Raw genomic sequence first — 20,602 nt, 5'->3', positions numbered from 1 at the left:
AGTGGTAGAAGAAAGAGAAGACAGGAAGACGACTGAGAAGAGGGGCAGAGGAATGAGAATAGGGGCAGAAGAATGTGAAGAGGGACAGAGGAAAAAGAAGAGGGGCAGACAAATGAGAAGAGTGGCAGAGGAACAGAGGAAAAAGACAAGGGGCAGATGACTGAGAAGAAGGGGAGAAGAATGTGAAGAGGAACAGAGGAAAAAGACAAGGGGCAGACGACTGAGAAGAGGGGCAGAGGAACGAGAAGAGGGGCAGATGACTGAGAAGAAGGGGAGAAGAATGTGAAGAGGAACAGAGGAAAAAGGGGCAGACGACCGAGAAGAGGGGCAGAGGAACGAGAAGACAGGCAGAGGAATAAGAAGAAGGACAGAAGAATGAGAAGAGGGGCAGACGAGTGAGAAGAGGGGCAGAGGAATAACAACGGATGGAATAATGTGAAGAAGGGCAGAGGAATTTGAAGAGTGGCAGAGGATTGTGAAGATGAGTAAAAGATTGTGATGGGGTCTGAGAAAGGAGAAGAGTGGCAGAGGATTAAGATGGGCAAAGGAATGTGAAGGGGGCAAAGAACTGTGAAGAGGGACAGAGGAAGGAGAAGATGGGCAGAAGAATGTGAAGAGGGACAGAGGAAAAAAGAGGGGCAGAAGACTGAGAAGAGTGGCAGAAGAACGAGAAGAGGGGAAGATGACTGAGATGAGGGGCAGAGGAACGAGAAGAGGGGCAGAAGAATGTGAAGAGGGACAAAGGAAAAAAAGAGGGGCAGATGACTGAGAAGAGTGGCAGAAGAATGAGAAGAGGGGCAGAGGAACAAGAAGAGGGGCAGATGACTGAGAAGATTGGCAGAGGAACAAGAAGAGTGGAAGAGGTACGAGAACAGGGGAAGACGACTGAGAAGAAGAGGAGAAGAATGTGAAGAGGGACAGAGGAAAAAGACAAGGGGCAGACGACTGAGAGGAGGGGCAGAGGAGTGAGAAGAGGGGCAGAGGAACAAGAAGAGGGGCAGAAGAATGTGAAGAGGGGCAGAGGAACAAGAAGAGGGGCAGAAGAATGTGAAGAGGGACAGAGGAAAAAGAAGAGTGGCAGAGGACTGAGAACAGGGACAGAGGAATGAGAGAAGGGATGGAATAATGTGAAGAGTGGCAGAGGAATTTGAAGAGTGGCAGAGGAATGAGAAGAGGGGTAGAGGACTGTGAAGAGAGTCAGACGAATGAGAAGAGGGCCAGAGGAATTTGAAGAGGGTCAGAGGAATGAGGGGCAGCGGAACATGAAGGTGGGGAGAGAATTGAGAAGAGGGTCACAGTTATGAGAAGAGGGGAAAGGGAATGAGAGGAGGGACAGAATAATGTGAAGAGGGGCAGAGGACTGGGGAGAGTTGCAGAGGAATGCGAAGAGTAGCACAGTAATGTGAAGAGTGATAAAGTATTGAGAAGGTTGGCAGAGAAATTTGAAGAGGGGCAGAGGAACGAGAAGAGTGAAGAGGAATGTGAAGAGGGGCAGAAAAAGGTGAAGAGTGGCAGAGGAATGCGAAGAATGGCAGAGGAATGCGAAGAATGGCAGAGGAATGCCAAGAGGGGCAGAGGCAAGTGAAGAGGGGCAGAGGAAGGTGAAGAGGGTCAAGGAATATGAAAATGGGCAGAGTATTGCAAAGAGGGGCAGAGGAATTCGAGGAAAGGCAGAGGAACGTGAAGAGTGATAGAGGAATGAGGAGATTGGCAAAGGAATTAGAAGAGTGGCCAAGGAATGAGAAGAGGGGCAGAGGAAAGAGAAGAGTGACAGAAGAATGTAAATCCTTATGTTTGAACTGTCAGTCGGAGCGTGACAGCTGCAGTAAATTCTCTTTTGCAGTAACGTCACCTTGACTGTTGTCTTCTCTCAAGTTGTCTTCCTGAAGACACAGGTTATTAAATACTCCACCAGTGTCATGATGTTGCTCTATGGAGAACATTCATTCAGTCAAATGCATCAAAACCATGTCTCAGAATTGATTGCTTATTTGTTGGTTTTTTTGTTTTTGTTATGCGAACTCGTGCATGTTTCAGTTTTGGGGCATTATTGCAGTTCACATCCAGCTATTACAGACAGTAGAAATTCCCTATTCTTTGAAATCCACTTGGCTATCACATAGCTGCTGGGATAAAAGACCTGTGTGTGTGTATATATGTTTTTAATAGCTCTAGGTTTCTTTTTGGAGCTGGTGGCATTATGGATCCTGATTGGCATGTATCAGACACAGTTATAGTCTGAGAGGCTATAATGAGACCTTGTAGGTACTAGGAAATACCTGGTATACTTACTTACTTGGAGCACCTGAAGCTATGGGGTTTGTTATGTGAACCAAAGTTTCTCTTCTAGGAGAAACGTGGTTTCTCTGAATTCTAGAATAATGGATTTGCTCACTTGGAAAACCGTGGCTGGCTTCCACTCACTTTGATAAAGGTGACCCATTAGGCATTGTCTTAGAAGGTTGTGTCAACCAGACAGCCAAATACTGCCGCACAGTGTCAGTGTTTAAGCAAGTTGGCAGTTGCATCTTACCATTAGCACAGATTTAGTGCCCGTTTGGAAACCCAAATGTAATCTTGATGTAATTCTCGATGTAAATCACAGAATCAACGACTTTGGAAAAGTCCTTTAAGCTCATCCAATCCAATCATTGCCCAGCACTGCCAAGGCCACCACTAACCCATGGCACTGAGAGCCTCATCTACACAGTGTGTGAACACTTCCAGGGACGGTGACTCCAGCACTGCCCTGGGCAGCTTATTCCAATGCCTGAGCACCCTCTGGGGAAGGAATTGTTCCTCATCTCCATCTAAACCTCCCCTGGTGCAGCTTGAGGCCATTTCCTCTTGTCCCATCCCTTCTTCCTTGGGAGCAGAGACCAGCCCCCTCCTGGCTCCATCCTCCCATCAGGCAGCCCCAGAGCACTCCTTGCAGCCCCGCTCCATCTCTGGAGGCCCCGGCCAGCCTCGCACTGCATGAGCCTCCATGGACGGCGGTCGGGCCGCAGCCCGCAGCGGCGATTGCAGCGGGCCCGGCTCTGGCCGGGGCGCGGCCCTTCCCGCGGCCCAAGTGCCGTTGTTGGCCGCTTCTCGCCCCATGGCGCGGCACCCTCCCGCCGAGCGACCGGTCCCTGCACGTCAACGGACGGCCCGAGGGTGCCGGGAGGCCGGAGCCCCCCTCAGGAAGCCGGCGGGGACCTCGCCGCCCTCCCGCAGGCAGCCGCCGTTCCCAGAGGCGGGGAACCCGCAGCCCCTGGGCTGCAAGCGTGAGCGGGGCCTCCTGCAGCTGGGGACAAAGGCTGTGGCAGTGTGGAACCCCTCCGGTTTGGAGAAGGGGCGTTACAAGACAGCGTTCGAGGGGTTGTGAATGTTTCTGCGATGTCTCTGGTGGCCTTTCCTGGCATCTGCTGTGCTGTTACCAACCCTGAACTGCAGGAAATACACAAACGTTTTGAAATCTGTGATGGAAATGTAGGAGTCAGGGCATGAAATGCCCAGAAACTTTAGAGGAGTTAAGGTCTGGGTGCCTCCAGTGCAATGTAATCTGTATCCTAAATGAGCTGACAAAGCAGGTAGTAGAATCCCAGACTGGTTTGGGTTGGAAGGGACCTCAAAGCTCATCCAGCTCCACCCCCCTGCCACAGGCAGGGACACCTTACACTAGAGCAGGTTGCTCCAAGCCCCATCCAACTTGGCCTTGAACACTGCCAGGGATGGGGCAGCCACAGCTTCTCTGGGCACCCTGTGCCAGGGCCTCAGCACCCTCACAAGGAAGAGCTTCTGCCTAAGAGCTCATCTCAATCTCCCCTTTGGCAGGTTAAAGCCATTCCCCTTGTCCTGTCCCTATAGGCCCTTGTCCAAAGCCCCTCTCCTGGTTTCCTGTAGCCCCTTTAGGCACTGGAACTGCTCTAAGCTCTCTCTCGCCTTAAGGAGCCTTCTCTTCTCCAGGCTGAACCAGCCCAGCTCTCTCAGCCTCTCTGACACTGTCAGGGTCAGAAGCCTGTCAAGGTCAGAACACCCGTGGTACCTGTCAAGCTGAGGGTGTTTTAAGCGGGGGATTGCCATGGGTTTGTGGTATTGCGGGAGGTACTTCTGAATCAGGATACACCTGGAATGTATTATTGATTGTATCTTCAAACAAGCAAACAGATGAAAGCTGATGGGGTGGTGGTGGAGTGATGAAATGGAACAGCTTCTCTGTCTTTTGTTTGGGTTTTTTAGTTCTGTGTGAGGTAATAGAGATGGGCTCAAGCCCTGACCTGAGCTCTCAGCAGCAGCACCGCTCTTATCTCTGAATAGAACTGGCTCACTGATACGCAGAAAAGTGCAAATTAGTAGGACTGCAGTTAAAAAGCTGCAGTGCTGAAGGTGGCTGAGAGTTGTAGTAGGAAAGATGCTCCTTGTATAGGTGATGGAGAGCAAATTCTGTTTCCCTGACTCCCAGGCAGCACCTTTGTTTTCAGCAGCCTTCCCACCAGTGCCTCTGCAAGCCTTTTCTTAGGTATAACCGAAAGCAGAGTTTTCTCTTTATCATTCCTGCACCTCAGAGGCAATTCTGCTTTCACTGAACTGGATGGAAGTTCATGACTAAGGGTGATGTACATCTCCTTCAGTCTCCTAAGAGGGCTTATTCCTCTCATAACTTGAGTAGTGTGGACATCTTTTCTGGGGTGAATTCGATATTAACTTCACTTTTCATTGTGTTGTGAAAAACAATGACCACAATCTTCTCATTTATGTCCCATCGTGTTCCCTAATGGTCCAAAACATCTGAGGCTTTCACATCTATTCCACACCTCTACTAACACCTTGCCAATCTTCATCTGGTTGAGTGGAAGTCACTGCTGTAAATACTGTTACGGCCTTCCCCACGTCCTCACTCCAGTTTTCCTGTTTCTCGGGCATGTTTTCTAAGATAGGATATAAGGGAGAGAGATCACTGGAGTCCTGAAAATTCTGTTAGGAGTCACTTCCTGTAAAATTATCTCCTGAAGTCATGTTTAAGACGCTGTAGAAACTCTGTGGAGGTTCAGGAAGACACAGGCCTTTTTTCATGCTTGGGTGAATAAATGTCTCTGTAGCCTTGGTCTCATCTTTAGTACTACATTTGGGGATTAGTGGTTTTCCCAAGCAGAGTGCCCTGTTGTTAAATTAGCCAGACACAGCAGAGGGCCCTTGGCCTAGCCCTGGTGAATATGTTTCTGGATAGACTTGGACCAACATGATGTTTGTGTTAATTCAGGGATTTGCTGTAATATTTGTGGCACTTTTGACCCAATACACAACCTTTTAAAGCCATCTAAGTTTATTTTTTGTCCAGTGAACCAGTCTGAGACTGTGTAGAGCACAGGATTATTGCAGTGTAAGTTATTAATATAGCAGCAAAGCAGTTTTCCTTGCTGGCTTCCTCCTACCACAGGGAAGTTGTTTCATAATGTGTGTACTGCAATGCAAGTGCTAATAAATACAACATGAATATTTGCTCACTGCAAGTATTTTTTATAGCGTTGATCCCTGTAATATCAGGGCAGATGTAATGATAGGCATGTGTGTACTGCTGTGAGTCTGTTTAGTTTGTTAATGGACCGGAGAGTGATTTCTGATGATGATTCATGCATTATTTGCAAGGGGAAAAGTGGGTGTGGAAATGACAGGAGAGATTGGGAGCTGAAGTTTTTAGATAATGGCAACATCTGATGCTTGACCCAGTCTCAGTAGAAGCTCCGGGAACAAGCTAGGCACATTTCAAAGAATGGTCAGAATAAGGTGGGAGAAGGAACTACAGCTTTATTCAGATCTCCAGCTGGCTTAAGTAAGAGGGGACAAAACCCTCTTGTACAAAAGCAGCTCTGAATCTTCCTCCAGACTTTGAGGGGTTTTGCCTTTTATTTGCACTAAGGTACAGTTTAAAATATTTTTCCCTGCAAAAGTATATCGATTTATGTGTTTCTTACATATTGCAGCGTGTTAGTATTTGCTGTTCCATGAAGCAGCTCTGTTGTATCAGAACCACTAGACCAATATTGTTACAGAGCTGTATGCGAGTGGTGTATAATTTGACTGATTGCTCAGACATCACAGAAGGTTATTTTTATCGAAAGAATTGGTTGACTTGGGGTTGGGAGCACATTCATCTGGGATTATCTTAGGGACTAATGGCATTGCACAGTGTGGCCTGATTGTACATGTTTAAAATAGGAAGCTGAGTTTTCACAAACTTTATTTGTACAAGTCTCTATTTCCACTGAGAAATCTAAGTTTTCATTGTAAAGCGAAAAGGTGCCCAAGCTGAAAGAGCTTCAGCTTTGAAACAGAAATCAGTACTTTCCCTGGGAAACATCCATAAAATCTTTAAAAATATGCTCCTCTGCAGCAGTGAGCCAGCTCCTTGACAGGGCTCCTTTGGGCTGCTGTGGCCCAAAGGCTGCTGCTCCTGCTCCACTCAGGTGGCCCCTCGTGCTCACATTTGGAGGAGGCTTTGTAGACACCTGGGGTGGCCCAGGGGTTGCTGCTTGTCCTCTGTACCGTTGAGCACAGCCCCTTGTCAGGGCTTCCCTTTGGGTTCGGTTCTTGCTGGTGCTCTCGCACCTCCAGGGCACCACTCCTGCCTTGGCTCTTTCTGGCTCCACTGTCCAGTGCAAGCTTGGAGTGGGAGCGAGCACTACTCTTCCTTTGGCTCCATTTCCCCAGGGGTTCTGGCTTGTGCAGAGCAGCCTGTGCTTGGAATGGCTCCATCCTTGTTGCCCAGGAGCAGCTGCCACTTTCCAGCAATCCTTGGGTGCAACACCAGCTCTGGGCAGGCATGAGAGCACTTTTCATGTGAATGTGAAGAGGGGCAGAGGAAGGAGAACAGGGGCAAAGGATTGTGAAGAGGGGCAAAGGATTGTGAAGAGGGGTGAAGGAATGTTAAGGGGGCAGAGGAGTAAGAGTGGCAGAGGATTGTGAATAGGAGCAGAGGATTGTGAAAAGGGGCAGAGGAATGAGAAAAGGAGCAGAGGAATGCAAAGAGGGGCAAAGGATTGCAAAGAGGGGCAAAGGATTGTGAAGGCAGCAGAGGAATGTGAAGAGGGCAAAGGATTGTGAATAGGGGCAGAGGAATGTGAAGAGGGGCAGAGGAACGTGAATAGTGGGAGAGGAATGTGAAGAGTGACAGGAGAATCTGAGCTGTCAGTTGCAGCATGAGAGCTGCAGAAACTTCTCTTTTGCAGTAACCTCACCTTGTCTGTTGTCTCCTTACATAGGTTGTTCAGTACTACACCAGGATCTTCATGCTGCTCTATAGAGAACATTCAGTCAATTAAATGCATCAGAACCAAGTCTCATTGTTGGTTGGTTGTTGGTTGGTTTGTTTTTTTCATTTTTGTTATGAAAACTCATGCATGTTTCAGTTTTGGGGCATTATTGCAGTTCACATCCAGCTATTACAGACAGTAGAAATTCCCTATTCTTTGAAATCCACTTGGCTATCACTTAGCTGCTGGGATAAAAGACCTGTGTGTGTGTATATATGTTTTTAATAGCTTTCTAATCATTAGCTCTTGCAGAGCTCCATGTTTCTTTTTGGAGCTGGTGGCATTATGGATCCCGATTGGCATGTAACAGACACAGTTACAGTCTGGGAGGCTATAATGAGACTTTATAGGCACTAGGAAATACCAGGTACTTATTTTATTTGCTATTTGAGCCATGGAAAGACACATAAACTTCCACTTTTTAAAATATTTGTGCAGTGTGAGTTGTGTTCCTGATAAACTTTGCTATAGCTGATACCACTTTGCAAGTAGTTAAACCCAAGTACTCCAGAAGCCTTTTTCATGTGTGTGAGCAAAATTGTAGATCATAGCAAATTAGTCTGATAAAAAGACACTTTGTGCAGGTTTACCTTTTAGCCAAAGCTCATTTATACCTACTTGCTGTAACAAAGAATATCAGAAAACTGGCAAACTGAGGTAAGCTTGTTCCAGAAGTTATTTTTCCATACCAGTGGAAAGTGTGATTTAAAACCAAATCAAAAGCAAACAAAAATCAACATACTTAAGTTTTAATAATTAAAAAAAACATCATTTTAAGTCATTTTCTTTTAGCACATTCGAGGAGAACATGTGGGCTTCCCCAGCCTGCAGGCTTTGAACTGTGTACCTATGATTTGGGTACATCTTAAGTCAGCCAAACTGAGTGACCCATGTGCATCACAGAGGAGTGTTTGGTTTAGCTTCCTTCTGTGTTTGGATCCCTACGTCTATCTGCTCAGCGTGCGCCTGTGCCTGAGAGCACTTTTCTTCCCATTTCTCCTCCAAGAAGCTGAAGATACATTCTTATGTTGGCAGGATCAAATCCTTCCATGATGGTCCCCCCCAGTTTGGCCTAACACTGGCAGGAATGTTGCTGCCTTCTGTGAAATACAATGCACTATAAATGAGATGCTTTAATGTGTAACAAGCCATAAAGTTTAGTTTTCCATTACTTATGGAACTAATATGAAATTCTTGTGATAACTCCATTCTTTTCCTGTAGCTTTTTATAGCTTTAAAACCTCAGTTGACTTTTGAAAATGCTGGCTAAGAAATCTGTGGTCTCTTTGGTAGTTTCTGTGGCCTCCTGATGAGCACATAGTAGCTGAACAACAGCAGTGTCCAGCAGCTTTCTTTGGATGAACATCCATCACGGTGTGCAGGAAGTGCTTTCCCATTCATAGGGACCCTGTTAACATCAGAGAATGACCCCTCTGGCAATCGTCATAAAATAAAACACACTCCATAACTCAGCTTTGTGCTTGCTATATTCATCCACAGGAGCCAAATGTTTGTATTTGTATGTGAAAGGGCTTACTGAAAAATCTTGGCTTCGGTTCTGGAAGACCAAGCTTTGTAATGCTTCTCTGGTTCCAGAGTCTGGTGGGTAGATGTTCTGTACAGGGTGACAGTCCAAAGCAAAATGCAGAGCAGCAGCACGGTGGCTGGTGTGAGAGGAGTGCATACGGTGCATTTAGCTGTGCCAGACCTGGATCAGAAGGTAAGACTGAGCCTACAGAACTGAGAATTGAGCATGGGAAAAGCTAATGGTGCACCTAAATGTCTAAACTTTATCTCATTACCGTGAGACACATCGGCTCTTCCAGCCACATGGATGTATACTCAGTCATGTGCTTAAACAGTCAGTCACGTCTGTTTCTTTCCAGACTTGCTCTTGCCAAATTTTGACTGTGATTTCAACTTAAATAAGTGACTGGGTATGTGAAGTAAATCTCTCCTTGCATATTTTGGTGGGAGCTTCAGCTTGTTAGTAAAACTAAATGGTAGGGAAGGCTCTAGTGTTGCTGTTGCTGATGTGTAAACTAATCTTTGGTCTAAATACATTGACCAGACTGAAATAGTTTTGGTTGAAGCTTCATTGTCAAGGAAATGCTGAAACACACCCCCCGTTGAGATCTGCCCAGGAGCAGAGACATGCCAAGGTTCTGCTCATGTTCAAAGAGATCCTGGCTGGATCTAATGAGCCATCTCACTGGTACGGTCCATTTGGGGAGAATATTCAGAAGTGTAATTTGGTTTCTGTGTGCTGAGGTCTGGTTGGTTTTGTTTTTTCTCCATCTCTTTCTCTTCTGTGCAGAATGGAAAAATACCCAAGTTTAAGTTGTTGGGAAAATCAGTTTGCTTCCACCCTCCTCTTGATTAATCTTGCACTTGGTAATATTTACACATGCAAGTGGGTGGCTGTGTTACACTGGATCTGAGGCCATGATCCTGCATGTAAACCAAAGATCATTTCTGGAACAATTTACACCTGGGAGGGATTGTAGAAAGCCCCTGGAAGGTGAATAATGTAACACAAACCTGAGAAGAAGGAAAGAAGCAGAAGTGGTGTTGGTGGCATCTCAAACCCGTAATGGTGAACTGTAGTTCTGCAGGAATGGGGGAGTTACAGTTTCCAACCTAAAAGTGTGTGCTAAATGTAAGCAGCCTCCAGAACGCTCTTAAGTGTCAAAACAGTGGGAAACATCATGCCATTGTTTCCTTTGCTCTTAGCTAAACAGAGGCGAGGAGGAGGATCCCTGTTTAATAACATTCCCATCAAGTTCTTTCTGTGAGAACCGCTTTAGAAACTTCCCTGGTAAAATGCAAGCCTGTAGCAGGTAATCTGTTAGGATTATAGTTTCGGGCATTTTTGTATCCCTCCTCATGAAAATCGTGGTTTCAGAAATCTCAGTTCCTAAGTGCTTTGTCTTTAACTGCAGGCTTATTTTTCCTTAATACCTGACATTTTAAAAGAAGTTTGGTCATTTCTTGTGAAAACCTGACAAGACAGCACTCATTTCAAAGCACAGTCAGAGGGGAGCCACTCATCTCAGCATTTAGAGATGGAGGTAGGTGAGCCAGGGGAACAGCAAGGGCCTTGCCAGAGCTGGGAACAAACTGTCGTTTGCTAATAAAGGGAGGTGGCGAGGCTGCCTCTGCTGTGTCAGGTCTGTTAGGAATGTGGCTGCAGCTGCATCAGGGTAGGCAGAACTATATCCGCCTGCTGAGGTGAATAGCATGGCCTGGGTACCTGTCGGTCCATGATTTCAAGCAGCATTTGGATATGTGACTTCAAACAGCTTTTGGAGGTTAATTACAGATTCTTTAGGAACCCCTTATGCTGGAAATGGTGGGGAGAGGGGGGAAATAGTATCCTCTTATTGAGCTTGGGCTAGCAATCATGCATTTTCTCCTTGTCCATTTCTATTTGGATTTGACTGTGTTTATGGCAGGAGAGCAATCTGAGAAGGGAGACTGCACCGCCTGATGGGAAGCAGCCATCATCCATGGGCAGGATGTGGTGGGCAAAGGGAGAAATCAGGAAGTGGCCAGAACCCAGGGGAAAGCGCAGGGGGTCTGCAATGCTCTGGGAGCTGAAACAAGGAGCAGGAAACTGCATGCACCAGGGGTAGGACCAAAGCACTGGCATGCTCCTGCTGCCAGAAGCAAGGTGGAAAAAACAGCCAGTGAGGCCCTCGAAGCTGACAGTGCCAAGCTGCAAACCAGATACACTCCTTCCCTTTGTTTCCCCTTCCTAGGAACATCAGTACTGATTTTCAGGTACTTCCTTATAGTATGAGTTACAGTTGAGAGAGCACCTGGGGTAGCATTGCAGCTACGTTTTCTCCACTCCTCTGCCTTCCTCTTTACAGAGCTCACTCTCATTCCTCCCTGTAAAGGTGTGGGCAATAAATGATTACAGCCTGTGAGGCACTGATGCTGCCTCCTGTGCTTGTACTGTGGGCATGGATGTCCTGGGTTCAGTAGTAGCAGTCATTTTTCTCCTTCTTGGTAGCTGGTGCAGTGCAGTGTTTTGACTTTTGGCCTGGAAACAGAGCTGATGTTTTGGTTTGGCCAAGGGCCTTGTGAGCCTCATGCTCTGCCAGGGAGGAGGGGAACCCGTGAGGAAGCAGAGACAGGACACCTGACCCAAACTGACCAAAGAGGTATTCCACACCACAGCACGTCATGCCCAGGAGGTAACTGAGAGTTACCCAGAAGGGCTAGGGACTGGGGGGTTGGAGGAGGTATGGGTTGGTGCTTGGTCAGGCTGGGGGGGCGAGTTATCAGTTGGCTGGTGCTGAGGTGTTGTGTTCTCTTCCCTTGTTATTTCCTTTATCATTATTATTATTGGTGGTAGCAGTAGTGATTTGTGTTATACCTTAGTTACTAAACTGTTCTTATCTCAATCCATGGGAGTTGCATTCTTTTGATTCTCCTCTCCGTCCCTCCAGGAGTAAGGGGAGGGCAAGAAGGGGGGGAGTGAGTGAATGAGTTGCCTGACTGGGTACAAACCAGGACAATGGATTAAAAAAGAGGTTGGAGGCAGGTTGGAAGGAGCTTCATCCACAGAAGCTGTGGGAGCTGCCCTGCATTCTCTTTCTGTTGAAGCTCTGGAGGAGGATCTGGGATTCAAGGTAGTGCAGAGTTATTCTTCTTCCCGTGTTTCTTATGAGTGGAGAAGGCTGCAAGTTGTCCATTTTCCACCTTCTTGTGCTTGATTGATGCTATTTGTAGCACTGTTTAAATCTGCAATGCAACACAGATATTTTTCACTGACTTTCAAAGAACTCTGTAAGTGATGGATATCCACATCCATAGATAAGGTGCCTGGAGTGTGGGTGCTCATGAGTGAGCCCACACAGAGGGCAGCAGTACATAAAGACCACTGCAGAGCTGTTCTTCTGATACTGGTTCCCTCAGTTGCATCCACCAAAGTTGAGGGCATCTTGCATCCTGCTGTAAGAATGGCTGTGGCTGTCACTAGGACAATGTGCAAGTCTAAATGAGACAGTGCAGATGGTCCATTAATTGCTTCTGTTTGCTGCAGTACCGGCAGGTAGAAGAAGCTTAGAGAAATGTTCTTGATAGAAGGTTTGTCTTATAATTTAGAATGCCCTAGTCACTTGAGTACTCTCATGGCTCTGGAGCACAGAAGAAAATGTTGGAATGTTCCTTGTTTGCATTATATTTCATTTTGATGTTAAGATCTTGACCCATGTGGAAAAGGGGAATTAAACAACAAGTATTTAAACCTTTCATTATGCAACCAGATGGTCCCTATTGCACTCAGAAATGTTTGTCACAGTCGGTCATTATTATTATTTTGTAAGCAAAGTGAGAAGAAATCACGAGGATGGTTGTTTCTGCCAGTTGCCTTTGTTACTGGTTTCTTTGAACATCTGCACAAGTTTGGAAAAAAGCAAGTGAGAAGCGTGGATTTTGGAATTCCTTTGGGTTCATCCAGTTTTGCTATGTTTCCTGTGGCAAAATCCTATGCAAGGCTCAAAGATCAAGCCATCAGTCTGAAGCAACTTTGCCATCACAGATGCAAACAGCCTACAGTGTAAGGATCCTTTTATAAGGAAAATGAGTCATCTGTTGTGTGCGGTGCTCCTCTCCAGTTAATGAAGAAGGACAATGTTTGGTGTGCAGTGCTGTTGCCAGGCAAACAGCAGCAACAAAAATCCATTAGGAGTTATTTCAGGAAATGCTGGGTGGCGTATGCTTCTTGGTTGTTACTTGGAAGTGAAGATTGCAGTTTCCTGCCTTCCAGAAGTATTTTGAAACAGCTCTTGTTTTGAATGTGTTTTTTGATCTTCAGAGTACATCCAAGAGACACATATTGTGCTTTTTCCGTCTGTGTCATTGATTTCTTAATTGTAGTAACTAATTAGAATCTTGAGAGAGACAGTCAAATCATCCAGTATTTTTTATCAGGAAAGGCTGCTGTGTATTCTTGTAACTTTGTGATCCTACTGATTTGTTTTATAGGGTATGTTTATCCTGCCTGTGCTGTTGATGTTTACAGCATGAGCATTTCAAATCATATGAAGTTCTGGCATTTCCTGCATGGTACTGGGATACAACACTAGAAAACTCTAGATAACTGACTCTGGAAGGGCTTGAATAACCCCTCTCCTATGAAAACAGGCTGAGAGAGCTGGGCTTGTTCAGCCTGGAGAAGAGAAGGCTCCTTAAGGGGAGACCTTACAATAGTCTTCCAGTATGTAAAGGGGCTACAAGAAACCTGGAGAGGGGCTTTGGACAAGGGCCTGCAGGGACAGGACAAGGGGAAATGGGTTTAACCTGCCAGAGGGGATCGAGATGAGCTGTTAGCCAGATGCTCTTCCCTGTGAGGGTGCTGAGGCGCTGGCACAGGGTGCCCAGAGGAGCTGTGGCTGCCCCATCCCTGGCAGTGTTCAAGGCCAGGTTGGATGGGGCTTGGAGCATCCTGCTCTAGTGGAAGGTGTTCCTGCCCATAGCAGGGGGTTGGAACTGGATGAACTCTAAGCGCTCATTAAACCATTAATCTACTTAAGTGCACATCAGTAATGTGCACACTGGCTTGCAATTTATGTAGTGCTGGATAAAATCTCTCAGAAGCAGAATTTTCCTCATTATGAGGCATTATTTGTTTGGTCTGAGAGTTTTCTGATCTCTTTATTGGGCTCATAATACCACAAGAATAGGTGTTCTTATGAGCAACCTTAGCTTCTCTGTGGGTCAGGAAGCCACCAGGAAAGCCTGCCTTCAGTACTGTTGTGCTTCAGATCCTTGTGTGGGATTGATCTTGTATAAGAATTTTGTTAATGACTGCAACACAGAAAAAAGGAAAGCTCTGGTAACTGCTGCTGAGACAAAACAGTACAGGGGAGATCTGAATTATCTCATAATGAGATCAATGTGACCTAGCGGATTAGGTTAACAACAAAGGCTGAAATTAGGGAGTATGGACTGAAAGATCATACAGATGAGGACTTAATAACAAAAACTTCTACTAGGATCTAAGAGCCTGTTAATTGTATGAGGGGGTGTCAAAGCTCACAACTGATGAGAGACCAGGCAAGAATAAAGCATCTTAACATTTGTGTGTGGTACCCGTGGGAAAATGAATCAACCCCGAAGAGGCTCAATAAGGATGGGGAGGGGTATGAACATACCTGTTTTCTAAGGCAAAACCAGATAATCATGATGTGTTTAGCCCACAGAATGATGGTGGAAAGGGGAAATTCAGTCCTCCTGTGCCCAAGTCACAGAAGGATTAAACACCAGGAAAAAATAAATACTTCAGCTTAGAGGGATTGCTGGCACAAGAACAAATTGATATAAACTGATACAAATTAAATGTTAGGTCATGACTGATCCTGCAATCAGGTTCTGGCAAAGTCTCGAAAGCTAGGTAAGCGTAAAACCAAGCTACTTTAAAGATGGAGCTTGATAAGTTTATAAGGCATCTAATGGCTTTAGAGTCTTTGAGAGCAAAACTCTAGACTTTACAGAAAGGCTCTCGCTTTGATTTGCCTGTGTAAGCTAGACAGGCACAGTTGGCTTAGTACTGTCTTTTATTCTCCTGAGTTTTAAAGGAAATGATTACCAGATGATTGTATGTTCGGGCAAGCAGGTATACTGTTCAAAATATGTGGCATTGGAAAGGAAAAGAAAGAAAAGAAAAAGAAGAAGAGTTTATTCAGAGCACAGGTCTGAGAAGGAGTGGCTGAGGGATCTGGGGAGTTTAGTCTGGAGAAGATAAGACTCTGGGGCACCTTATCACTCTCTACAGCTGCCTGACAGAAGGATGGAGCCAGGAGGGGGCTGCTCTCTGCTCCCAGGGAACAAGGAATGGGACAAGAGGAAATGGCCTCAAGCTGCACCAGGGGAGGTTTAGATGGAGATGAGGAACAATTTCTTCCCCAAAGGGTGCTCAGGCATTGGAACAGGCTGCCCAGGGCAGTGCTGGACATACCGTGTAGAGGAGGCCCTCAGTGACATGGGTTAGTGGTGGCCTTGGCAGTGCTGGGCAATGGTTGGACTTAATGATCTTAAAGGCCTTTTCCAACCTTTTCTATGATCCTGTGATTTTATAATTCCATGCAAATTTATCTACATATCTGTGTTCACCTTATCTAATGTCCTTTTTTGAATGTTGACAAATGTACTAGCAGTGTGCAATACATAGTTGAGCTCATCTGCACTTTTTTTTTTTTTTTAAAAGGCAGAAAAAGTCTTCTTGAAATAATGTATTTAATGGTGGGTAAAAAATACCTGGCTTTCTTTTTTCACTGTCATGGCAAAATATAGATGATGTGCTAATGTCTGTCAGTGTTGATGAGTCAATACTAAGAAGTGCTATGTTTTTCTTTGCGTTGTGCTAGAAGTTTGACAAAGGATCTTTGAAAGCTAAATTGGCTGAGGGGGTGACTGGTGAAATCAATACCTTCTGTTAGGAAGAAGTGGCAAGCTGGAGGAAATGGTTGAACAGGGCAGACACTAAAATATGAAGCAGTGAACTTGCATGTGAGTGATCCATGTTAATCAAAGTACTCATCATGTCTTTGAAGATATAATTGCAGCAAGAGGCTTTTGAGAGTTCCAGGTTACGATACATAGTTCCATAGTTATGATACAACATAATACTATTGGAATGGAGAAATTGTTGTCTATGTGGTCAGTGCATGAGTGTTTTGGTCTAACATGATGATTACAGGACGGAGCCTCCTGCTTGTTGTGACTGTCTTTCTGAAGGAACAGGAGTTGCAAGCTGCCTGCATTTTGCTATACCCTTCACCAAGGTTAGAATACAAAGTAACTTCACATGTGTGTGGTTTAGTATACAAAAAAAAGATAATTAGAAAATGGTGGATGGAAGCTGAAGAGAGGGAAGTGAATACCTGCAGTTTGCATGCTGACAGTCTCATCTAATGAGGAAAACAGCTGAGACTTCAGCATACAAGGGTAGAGTTTACCTGGAGAATAAGCATAATGAATACACAGTGGTACAGGAAATCTTTGGAAGTACCAGAACTCATCTTTGGTGTGGATTGTGACTTGTGTCCTCAGAGGTCTGGCTTTTTTTTCCAGCTTCATTAGTTCATAGAGTAGTTAGGGTTGGAAAAGACCTTAAGATCATCCAGTTCCACCCCCCTGCCATACCTCCTTTCTGCCAAAAGTTTATTACTTTTTGAGTAAACTTGAGTAAACAGAGGGTTGAGAAGGTTTTGGGCCATCTGGAGAAAAAGCCTTCTCATTTACATGTGTCATGTACGTAGGTCTGTTAGTTCTGTGTCTTTCCAAAGACTCCATTAAGATGGCTGTGTGCGTCTGTATATACATATATATATATATGCAGATTTTCCACAGTAAAAACTGCATCAAGTAAAACCTTCCGAGATTTTCACGCAGACCAAACACAGACATGCTCTTTGCCTCTGAATCTTTCTGCTTTTGATTGCAGGGCCAAACAAACCTGCGATCTCACCTCTTTGGTCCCAGGCAGTTCCCAGAGAGCAGTTGGCTCGCTGGTACCAGGATTATTGCTAGGCATGCAGGTTTAGCATCCCCAGTACTCTCTGTCCTGCTCATTGCTTCACTGTTCTGCCTGCACCTTTGCTTTGTATGGCTGTGTAGCAGATGGATGGGTGTTGCTCTGTATGTGACACCATCTGATGTTTGGAAAGCGCTGACAACCGACAACAAACCTGTGCAAAGCCTGGAGGTGGGAAAGGCGTATTTCCGAGTGGGTTAAAAACATCTGTTTTGTTGGATGCTGCCAGTCGGGGAGCTGAGCTGCCCAAACACAGATGCTGGGTGCAGTGCTCTTGTTGCAGCATCCTGCTGGAGGGTGGCACAAAGGGGAAACCTCGTGTGTACCTGAAGCCCCTGGTGACCAGGGAGTGCCTTCTGCCACCGGAGTGGAGGATATACTTAATAGTGCAGTTAAAAGGCCCTTAGCAGGCTCTTTCCTCTTTGATCTAATAGTTCACTTGATACCCCAATTTGAATATCAGTACATACTATGAATTTGCCCAGGCTCTGCTGCGATACAGAGAGCTACATAAGACCACAAAAGGGACCAGTCCTGTAGGTGATCTCTGCTTACCCTCTTCAAGCTGTCATCACTGAGTTAAAGACAAAGCCTGGCTGCTTGACCTTTGCAGATTGGCTGTAGCAGTGTTTTCTGGCATGGTTCTTGATTTCACTGGGTCCAGCTGTTTAGATCCCTGCCCCATGAAGAATGCTGCTGCCTCTCCACCATGCCATCACCTCATGTAGAGCCAGATTTGACTCTCAAACTATGCACTGCTCAGGACCTGCGTAACCGTGCAGTCACTCCGATGTCTCTGCACATGATATCCCGGGAGAGCTTATTTGGCTGCGGTTTGTGCTGCAGGTGCCTGGGGTGGACTCAAGGGAGGGTGTCTTGTAGGACCAGGGGGACCTCAAGGCTCGCGCTCTAGCTAGTTCCCCAGGCTGATAGAGAGGCACCAGTGTTTTAACGGCACCATCTACTGGCTAATGGGAGCAAAATGAGGCAGTGATTTGTTAGATACGTCTCTCTGTTCGCTAAAGCGAGTGCCAGAGCCACCTTAATCACCGGGTAAAGATTGGAGAGCAAGGGGGGAAAGCTGGAGTGACACTGGATATGGCTCTTAAATGAAGTCAAACTTAAACCTACAACCTTAAGACTTGTCAGAAGAATTGAATTTCATAAAAAATCTTTTTCGGCTTCAAAAGTCAGGGTTTTTTTTAGTTATTTTGATAGGAATCTGTGAGTCTTGGTTCTGGTCATATTTTGCATCCTTTGGAATTCCTTAGCTTGGTTGGTTTTGTCTCTGGAAAACAGCATTTTGAAAGAAAGCAAAGAATTGCACTTAGAATCAGACAATGGTTTGGGTTGGAAGGGACCTTAAAGCTCATCCATCCAGTTCCACCCCCCAGCCACTGGCAGGGCCACCTTCCACTAGACCCATGCCTTGTCCAACCTGGCTTCCTCCCTGTGTGCCCATCAATGCTGTTCCTCATCATTATTCTAGCTACAAAAAAGAAAGTCATGGATGGTAATTCCTCTTTCTGATAACGCTCTTTTTACAGCTGAGTTTAATATTGTGAAAACCCCAAAGAGTTGTTTATGCTCTTGACTGAATGCATGCTGCTGAGTCACAGAACTGTTGAGCTATACCAGTATGAATCTGAGGCAGAAAAAAAGCAGGTTTTGTATGGGGTTGGTTTTGTCCTTGGTGATATCTGTATGCAGTTCCAAATGTCAGAAGATTCCTTTGCACAGATTCTTGAATTTCATTTAATTTGCTATTAAATTATTCTCTGGGCTTCCAAAATTACTAGTGCATTTCTCTATTTAGGTGGAATAATCTTACTTTTTTTTCTTGCTGTAATCACTAATGCAAATGGGAAAAATTACATTTTATTTAGGACTTGGGAAAAAGTCCAACGTAAAATAGGATTTGTAAGGATATGACTGCAATCATATATTGCTACGTACCATTAAGGGCTAGTGCTTGAATGTTGGGCAATTACATGATTCAGTTTTTATGTGGGCAGGGCAAGGTTTGCAGGTGCCCTACTGACTCTGAAAGCCAAACTGAACCAACAGACGGACAAACATGCAAAGTAATATATTTGGTGGGATTAAACCAAGTATTATCTATATGTGTATACACCTGTACATATATATTCAACTGCTGTTACTCTTTAAATGCATGGGAGTTGGTATTATCATTAATCTTAATGTAACATTTAAATGTAATGCTTTTTGTTTCTCTGTATTTTCTGCTTTCAGTTGCGAACGAAACAGGTGACAAAAATGCACGACCACTCTCCCGATTCGCCCGTAAGTAGCTTTTCTTATTTAAACTGGTTGATTTCTGTAGCTACTGTAGAAAACACATTTACTAAGTCTTCTAATCTTATATTCTGGCTGCCCTGTTATTGCAGTTCATTGTACTTAGTTGGAAAAGTCAATTACAGAAGTTGTCTTGTTGAACAGAGGTGATGCAAATGCAAAGGATGAAAGGCTTTGTGGCCTTACTGTTGTTTCAAGAATAAGAAGCTATAACAATTAAGTGTCAGAAAGTCAAATGAACTTGACTGTAGTGGCTATAAAGAGGTTTGAGTCAAGCCTTTGAAGTAGCCTATGAAAAATGGAATGAAACCTTACTGATGGCTCCTCCATCACTTTTTGCTTCACACAGTAAGGTTAGGAACTAAAGGTATGGCTTGGGATTTGAAATAAGCGACCCAGGTTTGAAGCAAATGAAGGGATGCAGCTGGTAATGTAGCACCAACTGGCCGTGACTTTTGACCATATGAATTATTAAAGATGCATGTAACTAAGTATGTAGGACTGAGGGCGAAGATAGGAAATCCTGTTCTTAATGCACGCACAGTTTCATGATGATTTGTGACCACTTAGTGGGGAAAAATCCCTTTCTCCATGATGGCAGTTGCCATCATCATGGGCGCTGCAGATCAAAACAGCAGTTTCCGTCTATGGTGCAGTATTTCACACAGTCACAGGATGGCACTCTGAGCATGCCATACCTCACATAGGTAGCTAAGGTGCGTGATGTAGAAGGAACTTCTGTGGCTACGAAATCTGTTGCATGTAGTGAATTACAGTGGGATGGAGCAGAATGGAAACAACTGAAAGAAAATTGTACTGTCATTCCTTATTTAGGGTTTCTTTTCCTTCATGTTGTAGACACTAAAGCTTAAAAAGGGGCTGGTCCTGCCTGGTTCAGCCCTCAAAATTCATATGGCAAAGGAAATCACAGAGGATAAAAATGTAATTGTAACTGCAAACACTTTCAAGTTTGTTATCACCAGCTTTTTGTCCATTGGCTCCTGAGTAGTAGGTACACAGAAGATTCAGCCCAAGTACTGTTTACTCCTGGACATTTGGGTTACAAGGCCTTCATGCTGCAATACTGCCTGACAAGTGGGCCAAGTGTAATGTCATGACATTTGAAACTGAGCTGGCTTTCCAATTCTGATTCTGACATCCATAAGATCTTGACTTTTGGTGAATGTGTGTTGGGTGCAGCTCTGAGACCCAGCAACAACCAGGGTCTGTTCCTGCTTGATAATCTTGACTCTCAACCATGCAGCCAAGCCTTGTTTGCAGAGTTAGGGGTGCCTGGCATTACATGGAAGAGAACAGACCAGCGCATGGCTATCAGCTGAATGAAAGCGCAGGAAACCCCCTTGTAAGGCCTTGTCGTAGGACCCAGTGCTGCATGGGATTAAGTGTGGAGGTGAGATCAAGGCCATTTGAGAGTAACAGAAGTGCA

General features: G+C 45.2%; 1 protein-coding gene and 1 long non-coding RNA gene across 3 annotated transcripts in view; both read left to right on the top strand.

Moving 5' to 3' along the window:
- Positions 1–20,602, top strand: part of PDE1C (phosphodiesterase 1C) — a 278,378-nt gene that overhangs the window by 27,451 nt on the left and 230,325 nt on the right. For both annotated transcript variants that reach the window (XM_062625494.1, XM_062625500.1), the window contains exon 2: positions 19,093–19,143. In XM_062625494.1, the coding sequence (XP_062481478.1) occupies positions 19,093–19,143 (51 nt within the window). The remainder of the gene's footprint in view (positions 1–19,092; positions 19,144–20,602) is intronic.
- LOC134167187 (uncharacterized) lies at positions 1,290–7,317 on the top strand. The gene is made up of 2 exons (XR_009966133.1): positions 1,290–1,895; positions 7,242–7,317. It is a non-coding gene; the product is annotated as an uncharacterized LOC134167187 (long non-coding RNA).

The sequence above is a fragment of the Pezoporus occidentalis genome, unplaced genomic scaffold (assembly GCF_034315485.1).
Source record: "Pezoporus occidentalis ecotype Australia unplaced genomic scaffold, CSIRO_AGI_Poc_V1 ctg28, whole genome shotgun sequence".
Classification (NCBI taxonomy): domain Eukaryota; kingdom Metazoa; phylum Chordata; class Aves; order Psittaciformes; family Psittacidae; genus Pezoporus; species Pezoporus occidentalis.
The sequence above is the reverse complement of the archived record's forward strand: the minus strand, read 5'-3'. Positions and strand labels throughout refer to the sequence as shown.